This window comes from Brachyhypopomus gauderio, chromosome 8 (assembly GCF_052324685.1).
Source record: "Brachyhypopomus gauderio isolate BG-103 chromosome 8, BGAUD_0.2, whole genome shotgun sequence".
NCBI lineage: Eukaryota > Metazoa > Chordata > Actinopteri > Gymnotiformes > Hypopomidae > Brachyhypopomus > Brachyhypopomus gauderio.
In genome coordinates, this window is record NC_135218.1 from 22253643 (window position 1) to 22278076 (window position 24434).

General features: G+C 49.1%; 1 protein-coding gene across 16 annotated transcripts in view; it reads right to left on the reverse strand.

Annotated features, from left to right (window-relative positions):
- Window positions 1-418: 418 nt before the first annotated feature.
- The window catches only part of LOC143521955 (endonuclease V-like), a 33292-nt gene continuing 9276 nt past the window's right edge, over window positions 419-24434 (reverse strand). Inside the window, exons 8-11 of one of the 16 annotated variants that reach the window (XR_013132880.1) lie at window positions 18273-18342; window positions 17729-17743; window positions 10649-11847; window positions 8100-10537 (exon numbers count right to left, since the gene is read on the reverse strand). Coding sequence is in view for 12 of the 16 variants with exons in the window: in XM_077015504.1 (XP_076871619.1) it covers window positions 5698-5775 (78 nt within the window). In the remaining 4 variants the exon portion in view is untranslated. Of the gene's footprint in view, window positions 5776-8099; window positions 11848-17728; window positions 17744-18272; window positions 18343-24434 lie in introns of those variants that run through there. The other 15 variants (XR_013132882.1, XM_077015511.1, XR_013132881.1 and 12 more) reach the window with 15 other exon arrangements.

Here is a 24434-nt window from a genome sequence, read left to right on the forward strand (position 1 = left end):
TAATCAGAATCTCCCCTCTGGGGCATCAGTGGGTCAGAGCCTTTCCTGACTTCAATGGCTTCAACAGCCTCTAACATGTTGGATGGACAGCAGCCCTCCAGTGTGTGAGTGCAGTGAGGCTGTAGCCTCACAATAGAGCTGTGAGGGGTGAGTGTCCTCTGTGAGGGGTGAGTGTCCACTGTGAGGGGTGAGGGTCCTCTGTGAGGGGTGAGGGTCCTCTGTGAGGGGTGAGTGTCCACTGTGAGGGGTGAGTTTCCTCTGTGAGGGGTGAGTGACCACTGTGAGGGGTGAGTGACCAATGAGAGGGGTGAGTGACCACTGAGAGGGGTGAGTTTCCTCTGTGAGGGGTGAGTTTCCTCTGTGAGGGGTGAGTGACCAATGAGAGGGGTGAGTGACCAATGAGAGGGGTGAGTGTCCACTGTGAGGGGTGAGTGACCACTGAGAGGGGTGAGTTTCCTCTGTGAGGGGTGAGTGACCACTGAGAGGGGTGAGTGACCACTGAGAGGGGTGAGTGTCCACTGTGAGGGGTGAGTGTCCACTGTGAGGGGTGAGTGTCCACTGTGAGGGGTGAGTGTCCACTGTGAGGGGTGAGTGTCCACTGTGACAAAGAGGAATAGGTGAGTGTGTGTGAATGTTGGGGGACTGGTAGAAGTCTGGGGAGGACACTGGTAGGGCTGCAGCTGGTGTATGTGTGTGTCAGAGAGAGAGGAAAGGAGGAGTGAGAGAAAAAGAGATAGAGTGGAAGAGAAAGGGATAGGAGGATATGTGCCAGGATTATGTAACAGTGGTTATAAGCAGAACATGCATACTGAGAACTGAAGTCTGTTTCGTCACCTCGCACGCACACACATGCACATGCATGTAAACAAGAACTCTCTCTCTCTCTGTCACACACATATTAACATATGCACCAGCACACAATAATACACAAACATAAGTGTGTGTACATTTATATTTACATTTTCAGCATTTACAGTGATCAAAAATGCCCATTTGTCCTGCTGTGCTCTTACACTTAAACATTTACATTTAAACTAGTTCATCGATCAGTAAATCATTCAGATTACACTTCCATTAAAATTGTGTTGTTCAATAGTAAAAATAGTTCTGTTTTATAAACATACATGAGTTATAACAAGAACACTCGCTCTCAACCGCCCGCACCCCCCCAACCACCACCACCACCCACACCACCACCAAACTGGTAAGAGGTCTTCTAGGTCTTTTATGTCTTCTCTTCTGCTGCGGTGAGCTTCAGTGAGGTATTCCTCACCTGCATACACACACACACAAGCACAGTGATCAAGGCTAAACAAACAAACACAGACAGTGGCTGTAGAAGAGCCAGTGTTCCAGTAACACTATACGAGTTCCATGCATCTAAATAGGAGAATACGGAGATTTAGCTCAGTGTACATGTTATTGATATGCAAATTAAACAGAGCCCTGTGGTGAAGAAGATTGCTATTACAGGTCAGGTTCCCTGCATAATTAATTCAAATCAATCAGTCAACCAACCAACCAATTAATCAAATCGCAGCAGCCCTGATGTACATTCTGAGCACCGGAGCTTGTGGAAAATAATCTGGAGTCCAAACTAGCCCCGCCCACATGTTTGGTTCTTGGGTGTGCCCCGCCCACACGTTTGGTTCTTGGGTGTGCCCCACCCACACGTTTGGTTATTGACTGTGCCCCGCTCACACGTTTGGTTATTGGCTGTGCCCCGCCCACACGTTTGGTTCTTGGCTGTGCCCCGCCCATACATTTGGTTCTTGGCTGTGCCCCACCCACACGTTTAGTTCTTGGCTGTGCCCCACCCACACGTTTAGTTCTTGGCTATGCCCCGCCCACACGTTTGGTTCTCGGCTGTCCCCCGCCCACACGTTTGGTTCTCGGCTGTCCCCCGCCCACAGGTTTGGTTCTTGGCTATGCCCCTCCCACACATTTGGTTCTTGGGTGTGCCCCGCCCACACGTTTGGTTCTTGGGTGTGCCCCGCCCACACGTTTGGTTCTTGGGTGTGCCCCGCCCACATGTTTGGTTCTTGGGTGTGCCCCGCCCACATGTTTGGTTCTTGGGTGTGCCCCGCCCACATGTTTGGTTCTTGGGTGTGCCCCGCCCACACGTTTGGTTCTTGGGTGTGCCCCGCCCACACGTTTGGTTCTTGGCTGTGCCCCGCCCACACGTTTGGTTCTTGGCTGTGCCCCGCCCACACGTTTGGTTCTTGGCTGAGCCCTGCCCACACGTTTGGTTCTTGGCTGTGCCCCACCCACACATTTGGTTATTGGCTGTGCCCCGCTCACACATTTGGTTCTTGGCTGAGCCCTGCCCAGATGTTTGGTTATTGGCTGTGCCCCGCCCACACATTTGGTTCTTGGCTGTGCCCCGCCCACACATTTGGTTCTTGACTGTGCCCCGCCCACACGTTTGCTGGAGGTCTGATGTGAACTGAGCAGTCGGAGATGAGACGGCCTCGTTTCACCAGCATTACGCAGGTGGGGCTTTATCACGGCAACAGGGTTCATCACGCTGAGACAGTGAGCCGGGTCAGAGTGCTGACCCGGCCCGAGCGAAGACACGGAAGACCCGGGTTAATGGTGCAGTAATGCGTGTGAGAGAGAGAGGGCAAGATGTAGGGGAGTGAGGAGAGAGGAGGGGTGCATTAGTGCATTAGTGCGGGGGCTGTGCACAAGTGCCTGATGCTCCAGCATGGATCACATTTCCAAGCTCAGAATGTCCATCTAATTGGATGGCCCCGCCTTAATTAGAGGGGCGGGTACAGTTAGGGAGGAGAATGCGCAGGTATCGCGATCAGAGGGGCGGGGCTTGCTGAAGCAGGTTTACAAGGCTGATCTGGGTCTGGTCTGGGGCTGATCTGGTTTGCAGTTCTGACTGAATTGCAATTGTAAACAAATTACAACTGTGAATGAATTTCAATAGGAAGAACCGATTGCAATAGATGTGGAGAATCAAGAGCGGATGAAGGTATGATTCTGAAACATGAGATCATTCCACTGGAAAACATTAGTGCAAATAAAGGAGCATGAACAATTTCCAGCTGAGACAGACGCACTGGGCAGAATCTCAGCATGTGTAGCGTACGCAAGGACGATTCTGACATCTGTGGCAGCAGACAGCAAACCTATAAGGTGCTGATCTGAGTGCACACGACATCACTGAGGGCTGTTCTGGGATCAGTTCCCAGCAGAGGATACTGCAGAGGGGAACGTGAGACTTGGGTGGGCGGAGCCTGACATCTAGTAGTGGTGCTTTCTCGCCATAACCCAGACAGGACAACAAATCACAGAACAATCTGAAATATTCACCTACCTCTGCTGCCTGGACAAGCAGCACCTCTAATATAAGCACAACTCATTTTTGCTACATTTATTCACTTGCGATGCAGTTATTTGAATACTGAGAGAGACAGAGAGAGAGGGAGAGACAGAGAGAGAGAGGGAGAGACAGAGAGAGAGAGAGAGAGAGAGAGAGAGAGAGAGAGAGAGAGAGAGAGAGAGAGAGAGAGAGAGAGAGAGAGGGAGACCAAGTAAGAGAGGGCTGTCCTAATAAACAGAGCAGCTGTGTTTGCTACCAGTATTCAGTTAGACTGAAAGCTGAACGGGTGGATCAATAGCTACATGGCACGCTGCACACGGCCCATAAACCAAACTGCCTTGGCTGGCGTTAAAGTGTTTGAATCTGCTCCCAGTTATTGGACACCGTCCTGTGGCTGGCATGCCGCCTGAGATCCGTGGGAGTGGCGGTACGCTTCGCACACGGAGCACGCCACTGTCTCTAAACCGCAGTGCCGGCCCAGCCCGAGATGCCGGTCCCTCCGTGGTTCTTCAGCCTAAAACCGGACCTGCACTGAGGAGGTTTTTTTCCCTGCCCGGGCCAATGGGTCTCTCTCCGTCGGTGTGACCCTGTCATTCATAATGCACCGTGCTCATCCGCCCAGATGCCGGTTTATGACCGTTTCTGCACTTGGTGTCTCCAGTAGGTTTTAACTGTGATCTAACACTCCCCCAATCGTTGGCACTCCTGCTCCGTTAGAACTTCTCTCACTCTGCTTTCTTCTCCTCCCCTCCCCTCTTTCCTCACCTCTCTTCCTCGTTGCTTGTACTCCCAGTTCCTGTACTCATGGCTCCTTTCAGCACTTTCACTGGCCCCTCCCCCAGGCCAGTGACTCCGGCTCAAGGCCACGCCCATCAGTACCCTGGCTCCACCCTCCCGCAACACAGACAGGATCCTCGCTGCACCCTCCCACACCGCTGACAGCATCCTGCCAGTGAAGTGACAGGCACGATCTCCATTTATGGACGTGCTATGCTTCAGGGCCGTACTCTGGGTCTCCAAGGTTTGACAAAGACACAAACACGTAAGCAAGTAAGAATACTTCAGTGCTGTAAGCTCTCCACTCAGGCCCTGCTGGACAGCCAATCAGACCTGCACCAGAACTCCTCCACCCCCCATGCATATACTTGCTTCATTTATTTTTCTTTAAATAAAACAGAAAGGACATACTGTATTCATAACACACACACACACACACACACACACACATACAAACAACACCCACAGACAGCCAGACACACACAGGCACAGGCGTGCACAAATCAAGGCTATATGCTTGCATCCACCTGCACATTTACACACACGCGTTCACTGCTGTAGTCAGCAATTTCATGCTCGGAGCTACTTACAGATGCAGGTGGGGTTATTACTGCCACCACTCCCCCCACCCGCACCTCCTCCACACCGCCCCCACCCCTCTAGGGTGCTTCATCACGGCCGTGTTGGATGCCGCTGGAAACACCCTCATAAACATTCACAATATTTTCTCATTTTCACTGCAGGCACGAATCACTGCTACAGTATTATTAACTAAAACACACACACACACGCACTTAGACACACACAAAGATATACGAACCCTGACATGAGCATAGCTCACGCGGACAAAAAGAACCAATCGCAGCCACACAGGCCTGGCACGAACGCTAACAACTGAGATGATGATGATGAAGGCTTTTCCCTAAAAGACAGAAAATTGGAGTCTGGCATTTGGAGTTCCTCCCTAGTCCTCTCTGCTTCTACTGGGAATATCCCTGGCAGAATCTCCCTGGCAGTCAGACGCAATGAGGAGGGCCCACTTTCAACATACTCCCAAGCTGCTTATTTCTTCACAGACTATATCTGGGAAGCCAGACAGAGAGACAGAGAGAGCTAAAGCACAGTAACACTGAGCTGCAGGTGTCCAGGGTCAGGGCCCTCCCGAGGAACGCTCGCTCCTACCCCGAACCTCCGGCTCTCGTCGCTGGCCAGGGGGAGCAGGGGGCACGGCCCTCCCGTTGTGGTCGACGAACAGGTCGATGTCATGGAATATGGTGTCGCCGCACAACCAAGAACCACGAGGAGCGGCGGAGGACACGACTGTCGTTTACAACCCTCAACGTGATCTGCTGAAGCACTGCGAGCAGCGCTGGCTAAACATCACTGCAGGAGAGCAGGAAGCCCGTAGGAAAAAAACATCACGCTTCATAGTGTAAATAGGCATGTAGTGTGTATGATTCCAGCGAACACAGCAACAGGTGCAAGTCTGTACGTTTTTAATTCAATCCTTCACCCTCCTGCCTCCCTTGCAGCAGCTCACACACCATCATGAAGACCAGTGGCGTGTCAGAAGAGCACAGGGCCAGTCATGACCGACTCCATGTAGGAACGGCTGGTGCAGGAGCCAGTGGCCACGCTGAAACACAACGCAAAACAAAATCCCACTACACACACACACGCACACACACACACACACACACACACACACACACAGAGCGAGTCAACTCCCCCGCCCAGACGCTTGAAGAGCCAGAGATCTTAATAAGAGCTCAGTCTCTGTACTCCCTCCACCCTGAGGGCAATCAGGGCGCTGTGGCTTCCCTCTGTGCTCACTGCCATAGCCAGCGCTAATTATGCTTCATTAGCTCAGCGGCGACGTGGAGCTCAGCCGTGCGGCCCCGCATGGGTGGGAAGGAGATGTGTGTGTGTGTGTGTGTGTGAGTGGTGTGGGGAGAGGTTGATCGAGATTTTACTGATGCTGCGCTGTTTCACCGTGTGAGCCGTTTTAACTGAGTCCTAATGAATACATGCAGATTCTCAAGGACACCAGAAAACCAGAGAGAGCGAGACAGACAGAGAGAGGGCGGTAGATGGAAAGACAGTGTGTGTTTGTGTGTGTCAGGCAGAGAGAATGTGAAAAAAGAGGTTACAGGTGAGAACCAGAAGAAGCAGCTGGGTACTGACAGCTATGTTTACATTTCAACTGATTGCAGTAGAAACATTTACATGGCATGTTCTCCACTTTATTGAGATGAACAGCTTTATTGCAGGCAACATACACCCCCAGCTTTTCCACAACCACATATACACATAAAAAAAGAAAAAGGTTTTCAAGCTGCAAGAGCAGCACACCCACTGAACCACAGGCTACAGCGTAAAGACCACATCATCCCTGTTGGTAAACCCAGAGTATCCACAGGATAGATGGGCAACATGGTGGCTTGGTGGTTAGTACATTTGCCTTTCAGCACCTGGGGTCTTGGGTTCAAGTCTTTATCTGACTGGAGCTTCCATGTTCTCCCCGTGTCTGTGTGGGTTTCCTCCGGGGTCTCTGGTTTCCTCCCAAAGTCCAAAAACATGGAGGCTAGATCAATTGTCAGTCCCTGACAAATTCTCCCCGAGTGTGTCTGTGTGTCTCTTCATATCCAATAAAAACAGTTGTCTGTGTGTTTGCTTGTATGCCCAGTGGTGGATGGTGCTCTGTCACTAGAGTCTGTCCTCTCTCCCCTTCCTGCACCTGATTCACTCCCCCAGGGGGCTGTAGATCCCAGTAGAGAGTACGCTGTGTGCAACTAGCTGCTGCTTCTCGCCGGTGTGTGATTGGTTGTGTAAGACTTGTTCCTGTGTTTAAATTGTAAAGCGACCTTGGGTATCTTGAAAGGTGCTGTATAAATCGAACATTCATTCCCCCCATGACCTGATATCAGTCCCCTCCAAACACCCCTCTGCAGGTGCAGATGGAACCTTCCTTTAATGCAGTGAGAGCGAATGCAGAGCTGCAGAAACCATCAAGTGTCCTAGAGCTCTGAAGGCAAACCGGGAGCATGCACGGCCCAGGATACGCACTTGAAAATGTATGTTTGTACACATCTTAAGTGCAACTTCAAACCCTTATGTGGAAACCCAAAAAAAAATACCATCAAGTCCAACAAACAAAAAACAAAGTTAACAGTTTGTTGCCAGGTGGTGATATTGGGAGCTAGCGAGCATGATGGAGGTCGAGACATGACCTCAGCTGACGTTCTCTCAAACATCAGTTATCACACGACTCCATTTAATATCATCTGATCAACACAAAACCAGAAAGGCATTCCCTTGCTACAAGCATCGCGAGCACGAGTCTTATTCTGTCTTACGCTGCGTGAGCCGTCTTTGTGCGCAGTAGCGCTACAAATCGAGAGATTGCACAGAAGCTATCTACGACTTGAAAAGCAACTCAATGCTACATATTATTCATCTCCACTTCTCTGCTGAACTCCCAGTGTTTGAGCGGCTGTTTGCTGAAGGAGCCTCCAGGAAGAGGATTATGTAAGCGTTATATTTTTGCACCATCATGCACCTCTTCGACTAGAGATACGCAAGAAGTCTTTAGCTTGGCGAGACCCGCAAAGCGTTTCGGCAGCTCGTGCCGAGTTTGACGCGGAGGGTTAGACCCTCATAGACACTCGGGCGGTTGGGACAGGCTTGTGGCACTTGGAAGAGGTGTTGCAGCATTCCTGCGTTGGCTAAAGAAGACAGCTAGAAGAGAAGAGGACAGCAGACAGCTCCAAGCTCGCCCACCAAAAGAAGCCAGCGTGTGGGTGTGTGAACGTGTCATGGGACTGGGGAGGGAAAAGACAACACCGAAAGAATGCAAAAGCACGTGTGCGTACATGCACCACCAACACACACACACACTTACACACAGGCATGTGCGTCCATACACACGTGCCTTGCAAAACTATTCAGAGCTTTTTTAAAAGTCATCAGGTTGGTCTGGACAACAAAGAAAGCTTACAAATATTGTATTGCAATAAACAAATACTGGAACAGCCTACACAAAGCAATTTTTGCAAAATCCATTTGATTATTATTTTAAATAGAAGCGTGCAGCTTGCATAAGTATTTAATAAGTATTGCACAAGTACTAGTACTTTCAGACTAGTACTTGGTAGAACCACCTTTTGCTGCACCAACAGCTTTAAGTGTGTTGGAATTAAATTAAACCAGCTTTGCGCGCTGTTTGGGAGTGTTTTTAACCCATAATCCCAGTGGATTTACTTTAGGTCGCTCAGGTTGGTTGAATTTTCCAAACAGGGTCGTGGATTCTCCATTTGACTTAGTTCTGGGTTCTGACTTGACCAACCACTCCTGTGTTGCCTTTGGGGTCACTGTCCTGCTGAAAGCCACTTCTCCCAAGGCCGAGTTTTTATTTTTAGCAGACCGAACCAGGTTGTCATGAAGCGTCTCCCTGCATCTGCGCCATCCATCTGTCCTCCCGTCTTAAGAAGGCGACGAGGAAATCGTCCCCACAGTGCCACACCGCCACCCACATACTTCTGTATTCTTCTGATGGCTTCCTGTAAACTCCACGTTTTTCTGATGTTGTTTTTTGTCAGTGATGGCTTCATCCCAGCCACCTCCAGACGCGTGCAGGCCGTGTGCGGAGCTGCCGGTATTGTTAACTGGCTGCACCTTCACTGTAGTCTCAGCTACTCAAAGCCTGCAGCTCCTCCCAAGTCATCATTGGCCTCTCTATCGCTTCACAAGCCCCTGTCTTGCTCTGACGCAGAGTTTTGAGGGACAGCCTCGTCTAGACGGTGCCTGGCTGACGCGATCCGGCTTCCGTTTCCTCACGACCGATCCACCTGTGCTCACCAAGCTGTCCAAACACTTCAATATAACTTAGCAGTCTTGTCCTCCTGTTTCCCACTGTCTAGAACTTTCAGATAAAAAACGATTCGAGTTAGAAACTCTCTGGTCTTCTGACCAGTGGTCTTAGGGTAATATCCACGACTGAAGGAGGTTGTGTTTTTCTTGTCAAAGGATTCACACTCTCGAATGAAGGATGGACCTGAAAGAATACCACCACCCTCACACCCCCAGAATAGTGTGGAAGTACTAACCCCCAACAAACAGGCAATATTATGCCTGCTAAAATAGGGACTACACGAGTTCAGCTGCTAGCAAACACTATACCGATTCCTCCACCCACTCATGCTCCTGTTAAGGAACAGCACTAATTCTGCCTTTGACAGAGAACTATACTAATCCCCTGCTAACAGGTGTGCTCTACTAATCCCCAGAGAGATAAGGCTTGTCCTCAGTTACATATGTCCTCAGAGTGTGATAGACTAAAGGGGTGTGTGTACTGCACTGGTCTAACTATGAATTATGTTTAATGCACTCTGAGAACACATACACACAACACATGTGGCACCAGGTTATGTGACCATGGCTTAGAGAGAGACACACAAAACACAACCCTGTGCACAAACTGCATGTGTACATCAAATGTGTGTGTGTGCATGGTGTGTATGGGCATGGTCCTTACACACAGAACACACACACCTAACAGGAAAACGGCAGTTCTCCTGAGATTAGATCTTTCACAATGTTTTACTGTTGTCACTGGGACTTAACGGTGGATGCGAGTGGAATGACAAATAGGTCAGTGCCATGTGTGTGTGTGTGCGTGTGTGTGTGCGCGTGTGTGTGCGCGCGTGTGTGTGTGTGCGTGCGCGTTTTGCATTTCACAATATTGCATGATACTGTCTGTCTGATTCACTGTACCCATTTGGTTTGTGTCATCCTAATGCAGCGTTTTACGTACGTGTCGTGTACGTCCCTGGTACGATTGTGCCGTTTTTAATCATTGTCTTTGTATGCGAATGTGTAGGTGTCTGTGTGTGCGCACACTAACACGTGTGAGTAAAAGCCTATACAAGATCATTGGTGGTGTAAGTGATGCCCCGGTTGCCAGATTGTGACAGCGCACAGCTCAGTGGTCTGAAGCAGGTGATGATCAAATAGCAGCTGTTGCCATATTAATATTTATCCATATTAGGGAGGGAAGAAACAAGACCTGGCAGACCCCAACACCCTGCCCCCACCCAATACACCACACATCTTATTTCTCTCCTCCTCCTTTATCTCCAAAGCTCTCTCTTTCTCAGTCTCCTACGCTTTCACTTTTTTCTCCATCTATCCCTCCGTCTACTCCACCCCCCCTCCTCCGCTGCACCGTTCTATTCCGTTCCTCTCCAGTGAGCGTATATTCAGCAGGCAGTTTGGCAGAAGGCGGGAGACAGTGGTTCCTCCCCCTGGCCCTGGCGTGGCTTCAGAGCACTTTCATCACCACGGCCTTTCCTGGCTCCTCCACCCGCTCCATCATCCCCGGGAAACTCCGCACACCTCCAGAGCGCCGGCCTGCTCCACCCTCACCAACTGTCGCAAAACATCAAAGCAATCGGCCTTAATTCGAAGAAATATCTAATTAACTGAAGATTTAGCCCGACTCTGTAAAAAGGAGGAGTTCACAAAAAAGGAGGAACACACATCAAAGCCAAAACTCCAAACAAGGACGTGCAGAAGGGCTCTCCTAGTCCAGGGAGTCTCAGACCACATTAGCAGACGTGGTGTGTTTGCTGGGTGTTGTCATCAGTACTGCTGCTGTCTGGGTGTTTTGGCTGCGGCTCAAAGGCACTTCAATATTGATGATGAGGAGGAAGCTCATTCATTACATTCATACACAAACTGATTCTGTGGAAGGCAGGAGGGCATAGGAGAGAGGGAGCGAGAGAGGGAGACGGAGGGAGAGAGAGAGGGAGGGAGGGAGAGAGAGAGGGAGACGGAGGGAGAGAGAGAGGGAGGGAGGGAGAGCAAGCGAAAGAGGGAGAGGGAGAGAGATCAAGAGAGAGAGGCGGGGAGAGGGAGGGAGAGAAAGAGCAGGAGAAAGAGAGAGGAAGGGAGAGAGAGAGGTAGGGAGGGAGATGGGGTGGAGAGAGAGAAAGAAAGAGGGAGAGAGAGGGAGAGAGCGCAAGAGCAGAGACAGAGGGAGGAAGACAATGAGGAGAGACGGAGAGAAGGGGTAAGAGAGACAGAGGGAGGAAGACAATGAGGAGAGACGGAGAGAAGGGGTAAGAGAGACAGAGGGAGATGAGAGCAACAGATGAACAGAAGGTGCCAATGAAAGTGAAGAGAGAAAGACAGCACAGATGAAGAGAGGGAGAGGAGAGAGAAGGGGAAGATGGAGAAAACAAGGAGAGGCAGAAGAATGGTAAGAGAGAGAGAGAGAAGAGAGAAACAGATGAACATACAGAGAGAGAGAGAGAGAGAGAGAGAGAGAGAGAGAGAGAGAGAGAGAGAGAGAGAGAGAGAGAGAGAGAGAGAGAGAGAGAGAGAGAGATGGAGAGAGCCAAAACCAGTGGTCCACTAATATTTGGAGAAATTGACTGATCCCAATTTTCCAAATCAAACGAATGTCTGTAAAAAACAATATAGGAGGTGAACCACGTGGTGCTTAGTGTTGTCAGCTGAGGACCCCATTCATCCTGGTTCTGTTAGCCTGTCAGTTCTTCTGAACATTTAGACAGTTGGGTTGGCGTGGATCATGCGTAACAGAATATAGCAGGATGCTCTGACAACCCAGATGAATGGACAAGATCCCTGTGTGGAGTTCATGGGTGGGCAAAGACATGGCACATCCGACATTGGAGCAGCGATGGGACACGAAGAAGGATCCATGTTTGAGGGATCTGTCAAACAAAGGCAGAACGCAATCTATATGAGGTGATTCAATTAGCAACTGGTGCCAAAGAAGACAAGAAACCAAACTGACCAATCAGTGCACTGGAGACCGAGGCATGTGATTGTTAGTGGTGGAAGCCTTCGGCGCTGACCTATTGGGATAAAGCAGGATCGCCAAAAATGTCCAGTGTGCGTAAGGGCCTCTGCACTGGCCCTAGTGTTAGTAAAGGCCCTCTCTACAGAGAATGTCACAAAGTGATTACACTAATTGACTAACTAAAAATAACTTCCAGCCTTTCAGTACCTGAGGTGTACAGTTCTATCTGACATTCTGTTCATCTCTCTCTCTCTCTCTCTCTCTTTCTCTCTCTCTCACCATGTCGCACAGGTAAATCAACGTCATGGTGTTCAGCAGAGTGGCCTGTATTTTACGAGGGAGGGTGGGTAAAGGGGTCTCGTACATCTAGACGGCAACTTTTAGGCTGCGGATTTTACAAAAGCTTTTACACGACTCTGTAAATTCTCGGGGGAGATATATGGCGGCTTTCATTTTGGGCTCGAGGGGAGCTCTTTTTATGCAGACTGATGGGCTGTTTTTGCTGGACTTCCTTCCTTTTATGCAAGTGTTTTTAAGGCCTGACAGTTTCACGTTGGGGAAAAGCAATCGTACCGTCGGTTCGCTTTACTGACTTCTGAGGCTTTGGCACAGAGGTGCAGTATGAGGTCCTGCCTGGACATCAGGTGCAGTATGAGGTCCTGCCTGGACGCCCAGGGGTTGAAGCAGGCAATGACCGCTGAGGCCAAGAGACTTTTGGGATGGACATGTGACCAGGGATGGACGTGCGAGATGGGGGATGGACGTGTGGCCAGGGATGGACGTGCGGGATGGGGGATGGACGTGCGGGATGGGGGCTGGACGTGTGACCAGCCTGGGTTGGAGACATTAGGTTCCCTTGTTTATTCAGTCTCTTGTAGGCCTGTCGCGATAATTACATTATCGACTTATCGTACGATAATTTTTTAAAGCGCGATAATTTTTGCTGATGTCGATAATTGGCTATTGGGTTTCCGCGCAAATTTGTTTACATGAGAATAAACCGCGACTACGTTAGATTTCAGAAAGGCACGCAGTGCTACTCTTTCGCACCCCCTCCCCCCTTAAGGGAAGACGAATCTGTGATCAGAGAGCGACATTTACTGGTTAGGAAATCAGTGCAGTACACGGAGCGTATGCGTCAATAACAGTGCCTCCACATGTGTTCGCTCGCGAATGTATTCGAGGCTAATAGGACTCAAAATGATTCGAAATAATTCGCTTTTATCACATTATTTAATGGTTGTTTATTATAGTCACCGTAGCGCGACTCCTCCCACCTCGTGCGAACCTCCGCGAACGGCGGAAGCGTTCATACTTGCCGCGTCACATTCTTTGCGGTGTTGTCCGAAACGATATGTGGTAGTATAAAGAAACACCCCTCAAAAACAGGGGAAGGAACATTTACCTGACGAAGTTTAATGTTGCTTTGTGTTTCAGGTTTGAAAAGTGCTGGAATTTGTGGTGGAATTTGTTCGTTTCACAACAAATCTGTCTGACTGAACAGTTCACTTGTATTACGTTAACAAATACGAGCCTCTTTTAATTCCAGGACGAAACATGAGAGAACGTGAAGACGTTAAGATTGGGCGTTTTGAAAATAAACAACCATTAAATAACGTGATTAAAAGCGAATAATTTTCAGTATATGTATAAATATTTAACTTAATTGAGTTTAACGTGCTGGGAAATACTGAAGTGTTTTAATTCCACCTTGTAAAGATGTATAAACCCTGCAAACATAACTTTGTTCATTGCCCTCAGTCGCGGCGCGCGCGAGGTTACAAAATTCGCATGGGCGGAGCCACTACGTCATTTTCCCCACGCGGACCCAAGGATGAAGTATAAACCAGCCTTAACTCACTATATAGCCAGAGATGCTGCCGTTAAATAAGGTCGAAAAGAAAACATTTATAAACATGCTGCAAAGATTTGACAAGCAGTATGAACTGCCAAAGAAAACGTATATCTCCCAAACTGCCATTCCAACCTTATATAATGAAGTGAAAGATGGCGATCTGAAGGAGATTAAAGACATCTCATTTTACTCTGCCACTACAGATATGTGGTCAAGCTCAAATATGATCCCATACATGAGCTTTACAATACATTACATTACTGCAAACTGGTGTAATTGTATTATGCTACTATATTATTATTGTGGCACATTGTCTTAAAGCTCATTTGGGGAGCCCAGAAGCAAGAAAAAATTCTATAATGGCACTTTAAAATGACAATATTATCATTTATCGCAATAATTTCTGGGACAATATATCGTTCTGAAAATTTTGTTATCGTGACAGGCCTAGTCTCTTGCCTTCCTGGCCCTTGGCGGCCTGAAAGGCGTCCATAAGAAGTGTGTTAATGCGCAGGACATAGTTGGTTCAAGGGTTGTGTTACGGTGGCTGACCAAACTGTGAGCGTTCTGGTCACTCACTGGCAAAGGATCTGCAATACATCAATGACCGAGCCAGCAGGGGCTCTGCACTGCAGATCTCACAGGCTTTTGTGTCCACTTTATTCCTGTGGTGAGAGTCTTTTTGTTTTCAAAGGAAACTTTTGAAACTATTGTTTTACTTCAGTTCAGACTCAAAGTTGGTTTTTTGGTTCTGAGATCATTTTGTGCTGTCTTTTATAAGGTTTTTGTTCCTGGCAATGAATCTTTATCCAAAGAACAATAAAAAATGCCTGTTGATCAACTGTATTTTAGGTAAGGCATAAACAGCTATCTATTTTATTAGGAAGAGAAAAAATGTCAAAGGTTTGGTGAAAGCCAGGATTATGGTGGATTTCGTGTTTTACAGAGCGATGCAGAACCCGAGCCACTTTGAGAGCTTGTGTTTCTGTATAGAGAGGGCTTTTTGCATCATTACAAACGGTGTTTTACTCATTGCTAATCTTTTTGCAGTCAAGACTAAAAATCAGAATTTCGATAGTTTGCTTTTGAACCAACAGTGTGAAATGGGTGGTTATAAGTAAAAAATCTCTTTCTCTTTGCTGTGAAAACTGTAATTGGTGCAGGTCGATACCAATACTCAAGCCCTGAACCCCACTTCCCTGGGCCTGTTAGAAACCAGGCATGGCTAGGCGATCCCTGATATGCTCCTAAGATCAAACAACTTGGGATCAAAGGCACAGAAATCGTATGCTTCCCCCTGCAGCCTTGATCTGCTCCTCACTATTCCCTCCTGGTTCTGTGGTTTCGGAGGGGTTTCCCTTCCCTGGCCGAAGGGTGGAAATCACACCAATTAACCCAGCAAAACCATTATTATCTCCTCTTTATGGGGGTGCAACGAGGAAACCTCGCTGCAGTGTGGAGCGTTGCCTTGGTGGGTCAGAACATGGAGGATGATTATGCACATCGACTGGACAAAGCCCCGTATCAAAGACACCTGCCACAGGCAGACAGTTTGTGAAGTCTGGAAGCCACAGGCTAAGAACAGACAGGAGCTTCCCTTGCCAAATGGGCAGCAGAGGAGAATCTGGAGTCTCTCTGGGATCAAAGGTCTGGACCTGTAATCCTCACCATCTCTCTGGGCTCCACGCTGTTTCAGAGGAACTCGGAGAGAGGCTGAGGGACTGTGTACATCCACACAGTAGCTGTTCTTGTAGCCTCTGGCACTCGCTACTGCTTTCGGTGTGTGTGTGTGTGTGTGTTTTGATAAATAAAGAGTAGTGCTGAACACACATGTTTTTTTCAGTCCCAAATTTGACGCTGGATTTCTACTCTTTCTACTCTCAATATTCACAAGTCCTCAATCTGATTGCAAAGGCAGAGCTATAATTTTGGAGTAGTCTACAATAGAATTTAATCTCTAACACACCTGCACACACATGCCCAACTATGGATGTGTATCATGGATTATTTATGAGAGCACAGACAGCCTCCAGCTCCAGACTGCAGTCTGTCCTAGGCTCTCTGTCAGGAAAGAAGAGATGGATCCCTACCCAGGAGACCTGTAGCCCCTGGAGCTGATCTCAGACCAGTCTTCCCAGAAAACCTTGGGGAGGAAGCTGACCACCTTACTGCTTTACAATCAGATTACAACATCCACATCTTTACGGCAACAACACAACTTTTTCCAGGTCTGACCAGGGTTCTATTTATGGTGTATGAATGCCATTTGGCATTCTCAATCAATAGTTGAATTCTAAAAGTTCAAAGAAAATTCTAGAAGAAAGTTCCAGAGTATTCCAAATAATTGTAGAAATAAACTCGCCTCATCTATGAAATGGTTAAATGGACCATTTCAATGGTCACACAGCAGGACTATACAGGTATAGCAGGTATACTGATAAAGAAATTCAATAAAGATATTCTAACGACCCCGCCCTGAACACCCGATGACACACCCCCATATCTCCACACATGCCCCGAAACCACTCCCCCCACGTTTCAACAGGAGTGGCCAAGGACGTGCGTGTAATTACACAGACTCCTCCTTCTTGTTGCCTGGCCCCTCCTCATCTCCCTCTCTCTCTCTCCCTCCCTTCATCACTCCATCCAGCTCTCTCGCCGAGCTACAGCGTGCGATCTCGGGAGCGGCAGCACGTGGAGCACGTTAAAAACAAAGCAGGAAGACGAATGTGCGACTGCCGCGCGCTGTGAATTATTTATTCTTGTGAGAACAGCGTGTTTTGGGGACGAATTCCAGTTAGCGCGAAGGTGACAATAAAGAGCCATTTAAAGTCCCTCGCAATCTGTCTCTGTATTTCTGTCTTTTATTAGTCTTTTCACAGCTGCCACGTTTGTCTTTTTCCTTCATAAAAGGCGAAATAAGACGGAGGAAACTTCGCAAGGTGTTAACAGAAGCTCAAACGGAATGTGAGGGAGGCAGGTTAGAGGAGGATAAAAGGGCGTGAGGAGGAGAGGGAAGAGGGAGGAATGGAGAGTGAGAATAAACAAGGCGAAAGAGAGAAAGAGAGGGTGAGAGCGCTAACGAGGGAAAGCTGTAATCTTTTGAATAAACGTGATAGGATAAAGGTGAGACATGCCCCTCCCCCCATGGCCCTATGGGACTGCACCACTGCTCATGGTTCTGAAAGGATCCAAGATCACAGGGCCCAAAACCGGGACCGCCCCGGAAACCGGTGTAGTCACAGGCTGTGTTTCCACTGTGTGTATCTAACGTGGAGATAGACTCTTTGATGAGCAGACAGGGAGCAGGAAAGGAAGAGAGAGAAAAAGAGAGAGAGAGTGTGTGTGTGTGTGTGTACGTACGCTCATGCGGGGGGTGGGGTGGGGGGTTACAGATCAAAGCAAACTGCTGTCTCCTCTCGTTTCCTCTAGCTGAATTCTCTTTCACTACCTCTATTACTTCATCTCCTTCTCTGACTGTATCTCATATGCAATGATCCTCTATTTAAATCACTTCCAGCTCTATGGTTGATGGAGGTCTCTCTGGTCACCACTATTAATGCCCAGTCTTGGTTCTGGAGTCTCAGAGAGGCCCAGTACTGCACAGTTCAGTAGTATATTGGCATCAGCAAATAAGCAAATGCTTTATCCAATAATCTCTACTGGTTGCCTCTCTCTATCTCTGCCTCTCTCCCTCTCTCTCTGCCTCTCTCCCTCCCTCTCTCTCTTTCATGGCTCTTCTCCTGTTTCTCCTCCTGGTGGAGAACCCGTCATCTCTGCAGATGACCGGAGCCACACTGCCAGCACCATTCATGTCTCCAAGCAATCATCACGTGCGTAAGGAGCACACAGCACTAAAGAGAACTTTGTTTAAGGATTCAGGCACCTCAAAGTTACATTAGTGTATGGATGAAGCAGCACCAAACGTCTCACTTACGCATCATTCATCGGTCTGGAGCGACACAGAGCAACAGTCATAACAAAAAAAACAAGAACAGAAATAATAACAATTATCAAACAGAATTTAAAAATGGATCATATCTTCATACATCTCATTCTTGTTTCATCTCCCCAGACAAACATCAAAAGAGATCAGATCAAAAGAGACATGTGCATGTGAGAGATGTAGCTGGAGTTGAAGTCTTCACTTAACTGGGGATGGCTTCTGAGGTCTGGACCACTTGTGTGTGTGTGTGTGTCTATGCAGATAGTCGTCCCTCTGTGTGTGTGTGTGTGTCTATGCAGATAGTCGTCCCTCTGTGTGTGTGTGTGTGTGTGTGTGTCTATGCAGATAGTTGTCCCTCTGTGTGTTTGTGTGTCTATGCAGATAGTCGTCCCTCTGTGTGTGTGTGTGTGTCTATGCAGATAGTCGTCCCTCTGTGTGTGTGTGTGTGTCTATGCAGATAGTCGTCCCTCTGTGTGTGTGTGTGTCTATGCAGATAGTCGTCCCTCTGTGTGTGTGTGTGTACACAGAGACCCACCTGTGTGTGTCTACGGAGAGCCGGAGGAGGGGAATTGTCTCCTCAGGTACTCTCTGGAGCGAATATCTGCCTACAAAAAAGAATCTGAATCAGTTTCATCCTTGAACTTAATATTTCATGAGCCAACTACTTATTACAGTTTCATATATGCAAGGATTCATAGTCATAGGAGACTACTTGCACTGTGATTCATGGTAGGCCTATCTGGTCAACTGTAGCAATGCCCAGCACTGCACAGGTGGGTCTGTTTTTTGCCATACCTCATCCGCAAATAACCACACACTTTATGAGTTAACAAACCTTCAATTTTAGATTTAAAAAAAATCTTCCATTTTTATTTACTCGTGCCTTCTTCCTAGTCGAGCTGGTCTACTGCAGATGCCCCAGCACCCCCAAATCATTTAATAATCCGTTGTAATCTAAAAGTGCCATTATTTGGCACAAGCACAGCATGCTGGTGGGGATCTTTCAGAATGGAACACGGACAGTTCTAGAATGCTCTCAAATTCTAGAACCCTGGCCCAGTTGTTTATACTGGTTGTGAACTCATGATGTTCCAGGAACCCCAGCTGTTAAGACTGAAGAGGAAGGCCGGGGTTAAAGAGCCGAGTGTGTATAATTGTGAATCCAAGAATGAAAAGGCAACAAAATAATCGTGAGTGAAGTTGTCATATTGCTCGAGTGCCTGGACATTTCAGGCCCAGCTGAAGCTTCTTGGTGTTACATAACACTCTCCACAGATCCAAACATCAACATGTGAGCAGGTCTGGAGAAGTGCCTCACCAATCCTCCCAAAGCAGTTAACTAGGGTTTCTTCTATCTTCTGTCCTACAAGGTGTTTGTGACTCAACTTGCGGATAAAGATGTGCGTTGGTGTGTGTGTGCACGCGCACGTCTGTGTGTGAGAGATTTGTGACTCAGCATTCACTTACTCAATACTGCTCGTGTGTGTGAGGTGTTTGCATGAAGTTTGCATGAATTACATAACTTGTCACAGCTTAAGTGTGTGTGTGTGTGTGTGTGTGTGTGTGTGTGTGTGTGTGTGTGTGTGTGTGTGAGAGAGAGAGAGAGAAAGTGAACAAAAGGCTGTAGCCGAGTGTTATGGTGTGTGTGTGTGTTTCTGCCTCTCTCTGACAGGAGCGTTCGTCTGCTGCCCACAGGAAGCCCTCATGCAGCCAAACTATGACTAATAACCCCAGCATGCTTGGAGAATCAGACGCCACCTGCCACTCGCTCCCCTTTCAGAACCCGGACCCACTCCGCCCCTCCAACGCACGCAGGACAGCCAGCCAGAACACACACATCAGGGAAGCACGGAGAAAGTTCAAAGTCGAGTTCTGAAACCCGTGCCAGCGTGAAGGGCGAGAGTACGTCGCCACGAGAGGGAGAGTGCACGAGAGGGTGAGTGTGTAAGTGCACGAGAGGGTGAGTGTGTAAGTGCACGAGAGGGAGAGTGCACGAGAGGGTGAGTGTGTAAGTGCATGAGAGGGAGAGTGCACGAGAGGGTGAGTGTGTAAGTGCACGAGAGGGTGAGTGTGTAAGTGCACGAGAGGGAGAGTGCACGAGAGGGTGAGTGTGTAAGTGCATGAGAGGGAGAGTGCACGAGAGGGTGCGTGCACGAGAGGGAGAGTGCACGAGAGGGTGCGTGCACGAGAGGGAGAGTGCACGAGAGGGTGAGTGTGTAAGTGCACGAGAGGGAGAGTGCACGAGAGGGTGAGTGTGTAAGTGCATGAGAGGGAGAGTGCATGAGAGGGTCTTGCACGAGAGGGCGAGTGTATGAGAGGGCGAGTGCACGAGAGGGTGAGTGTGTGAATGCACGAGAGGGTGAGTGTGTGAATGCACGACAGCGTGAGTGTGCGAGTGCACGAGAGGGCGAGTGCACAAGAGCGTGAGTGTGCGTGAGTGCAGGAGAGCGTGTGTGTGCGCGAGTGCAGGAGAGCGTGAGTGTGCGAGTGCACGAGAGCGTGTGTGTGCGAGTGCACGAGAGGCCAGCGCAGTCCGCTGTCACGCCGGCCAGTCCCGCTTTACTCAGCCGAGACGGACCGGCCACGAGTTCTGAGGAGGAAGAGGAGGAGGTGAGGAGAGGAAACAGGTGGGTTAAAAAGGAAGCCAGAACAGAGAAAGTGAGAGAAAGATGGATAAAGAGTGGGAGAGGAAGAGAAAATAAAGAAAGAGAGAGTAGGTTGGAAGAGAGTGAGAAACAGAAAGCGGGAAAGACTCTAATCCTCACTGTTGGGTTGAAGCATAAGCATTAATGATCTCATTAGAGAGAATCGAAGCTACTGTGTGAGTGTTGCATGTATATAAACAGACATGCTGGTATAGGAGAGTGGGCATATACAGTTTGCCATGTACATATGGAGAGTTTAAGCACGAACAGTCTGGGGTGTGTGTGTGCGCACGAGTGTGTGTGCACATGCATTTGTAAATCCACTTGCTGTCACGTGCCTTTCTTTACATGTTTTTTTGTGGTGTAACTGTAAATATGATTCACAATTTGACATGACGGTGTGCACAAAACACAAGATGTCAAACACACAGAGGGAGGAGAGGCGTGTCTTTGCCTTCCGTCTCCGGTCCCTCCCAGCAGACCAAAGCCTGGTTCCTGGCTCATGGTTCTGAAAACAAGGACCCCCAGTAACCCTGTAATTCAACCCTGTGATTCAAACGCTCTCCACGGGCGTTTGGTCGGGGGTTGGATGGGGTTCAACCCCTCACCTTCTACAAACTCGTTAAGCCTCATTAATTACTCCACCACTTTGCTGTATTGTTCCGCAGGGCTCTCTCACTGGACGGCCACTTTAACGATGCTTCCCCCCTCATCTGCAACACCTGCGTGTTGGAGCCAATGAAACACTAGGATACAGACTGCTGTGGTCATGGAGCTGGAGGACATTCAGACAGTAGATACAAACTATTCACAAGTTACAGCTGCTGATGGGACTGAGAACTCTAACAATCGACCAATCAGCTTCGATTTAGCCCATCGATGTAGCCTAATGTAAACATATCACTGAAGTTCTAGCAGGAGGAACCAGGTTATGCTTCTTTAATATAAACCGCTTCCTCCTCCTGGACTGCAACATGTGCTCTGCATGCACAACTGATCCAAAATGCAGCAGTTTTTGAACTGACCTTTAGTCAAATAAACACTTTCTGGCATGAGAACCCTGATCCAAGGTCAGCGTCTGCATTCAGTTGCAAGTTACAGAGACACCGATCCAATTTCCACTCGGGGCTACTGCCACACAAACAAACGACATTCGCAGCCGCCCGTCAATCTTTGTGGGGGTGAATGTAGATGACCAATAAACACACCGGCAACATCTCGCCGACACCGGAGAGCTTTTATGTCTTCGGCAGTTCTGAAACCCCTCCAATTAACTCAGGGCAGAAGACAGAAGGAAGGAACGGCATTATGTCAGTTTCTTGAAGCTGATGGAGGGGGGGGGGGGGGGGGGGGGGGGAGCTGAAGTGCGTAAGGACGCCCAAGCCTGAAGGTCCTACCAGAATACATTGCACAAAACCAATGTCTGAGACATCCATAAACATACCACAGGGCTTCGCAGGCACAGTAATCACTACTTTTTTCTGCAACCCCGGCACATTAAAGAGTAACACTCACATGGTAACGAGACGGTGTGGAACCCTGCAGAATGCAGAATCATTCCGGAATGAGAATATTAATATTCAAAATGCAATAAAGATTCCATTTACTGTTGGTTCTGAAAGAGTCTGCGAAAAGCTTTTAGGATAATAGTTAGACGATGTGAATGTGAGAAAGTAAACAAATCAGGATGCTGAAAAAAATCATTTCAAGGCACTAATGTGTGTGTGTGTGTGTGTGTATGTGTATATAGGGGAAACAGAAATGAATGCCAGTGTTTTCTCGCTATACCCACAATCCCACAGAGAGCTACAGAAACACTGTGGTTTGTGTTTGTTTAACTGAGGAGACCTTTCTCTCTCTCCGTCTCTCTCTCCCTCCCACTGCCCCCCATCTGTCTCAGAGTTTTCTTCTCTTCTCGTGGCCTGCCTCTTTGTTTCTCTCCATCTTTCGTTTCATCCTTCTGCCTCGTCCTCGGTCACCGTTTCTTCGTGTGCACAACAGGTGTGGCTGCTCCCTCTGACTCACTTAAGCTGCAGCAGGTTGCGACTACTTTTGGCTTTGGTGAGTTTGACAAAAGGCACCAGGGCGAGTTCTGCACGGTTCCTGTATACATTGCAGCAGAACCCCCCCCTCCCCACCACCCCACACACCGGCGTCAGCAGAGAAGCTGTCCCACTCCAACACTAACACCCCCTCGCAGATACACAAAGGCGATCGAGTGCCCAAATTAATCTTACTTAGTCTATCGTGTGGGCGTGCACGTGAAGGCGTGCATGTGCACGTGCATACTGCCAGGCCAATTGGTCCTTCCTTGCACAACCTGTTTCTAATGAGGAGCCTGCCACGGTTTTCTTGTGATGAATGTGGAAAGCGGGTGTGGCTTAATTACTGCGCTTCTGGTCACTTCGACCACGATGCTCTGCTCCAATGCCGGCTCCTTGCATTGGGGGCGTGTGCGCTAGTTTATTGGCTTGGCGAGCGCTGGTGGGCCCTCTGGATCGGCGCTGGATGGGTCGGCAACACTCAAGCTGTTCTTCTCACCTCAGGGGCACAACAACGAGGAGGGAAACATACGCACAAACCCAGCAACGACAACAAAGCACCTGTGGCTGGTTTCCATGGAACTTTCACTATGACATCACTGCAGTTGTATTCCAAACAGAAGTTTCATCACGGAGTGAGAACGCATCGTTTTGATCCTACAGGCTTTACGTCCCCCTCAGGTCATGGACGCAGTCGTTCCAGTCGGTATTAAAACGGCTAGCGGCCATATCTCAGTTTGCGACCCCAGTCTCAGCCAGCCGGATACACGCCGACGGCAGCAGCGATGTGGCTGGATTCATCACGCTGACGGGATCTAGTGTGTGGACATTACCTGCGTTAGGTGCTGAAAGGAGAGAGAACGTGGGGCGGGTGATGAAGGGATGAAGGAGGAGGTGGGATAAGGGGCAAGTGCAGGGGGAGGTGAGGAGGAGGTGAGAGGGAGATGAAGGGAAGGTGTGGGGGAGGAGGGAGGTGACAGGAAGGTGAGGGCGAGATGGGGGGAGGTGAAGAGAAGGTGACGGTAAGGTGAAGGGGAGATGAAGAGGTGGGGCGAGGTGATGAGGAGGTGGAGGAAGGTGAGGAGGAGGAAGGTGAGGAGGAGGAAGGTTAGGAGGAGGTGGGGGGAGGTGAGGATGATGTGGAGGAAGGTGAGGAGGAGGAGCTAGGGTGGAGGTGAGGATGATGTGGAGGAAGGTGAGGAGGAGGAAGGTGAGGAGGAGGTGGGGGGAGGTGAGGATGATGTGGAGGAAGGTGAGGAGGAGGAGGTGGGGGGAGGTGAGGATGATGTGGAGGAAGGTGAGGAGGAGGAGGTGGGGGGAGGTGAGGATGATGTGGAGGAAGGTGAGGATGATGTGGAGGAAGGTGAGGAGGAGGAAGGTGAGGAGGAGGAAGGTGAGGAGGAGGTGGGGGGAGCCGTTTTTTCCAGGGCTTCCATCAGGCCTGCTGGAAACCACCAGACGACTGAGAGGCTCAGAATCCCACGTCCTCTCCACGCTGGGGGTTTCACACAAACGCAGCTTTCATCTGAACCTCCCACGCGATTCTGCTGGTGGAGGCGGAGGCAGCTGGGAGATGTTCCATCAGGCATCTCCACCCCTCCTCTCCATCTTCAAGACCATGTGGGCTCCCCCTGCCCTCCACCTCCGTCTTCCCTCCTGTGTGATTCTGCCTCTCATGCGCTCTCTCTCTCTCTCGCACACACACACACACACACACACACACACACACACACACACACACACACACACACACACACACACACTCGCTCGCTCTTCCCACCTCCGCCGTGATTCCCACACTTTATCCGTCTCTCTCCTTCTCGGCTTCCCTCCTAAAAATATTCCTTCCCTGACATGAAATATCACCTCAAACAATCTATCATGCTCTCTCATTCTACCTCCACCCGTCTCACCCCTCCCCCCCCGTTAGTGGCTCCGCCCCCTCTCCATGTCCTACTTAAAGAGAACCTTCATATCAAGGCCATGATGAAAGTGTACCGAGAGCTTCTG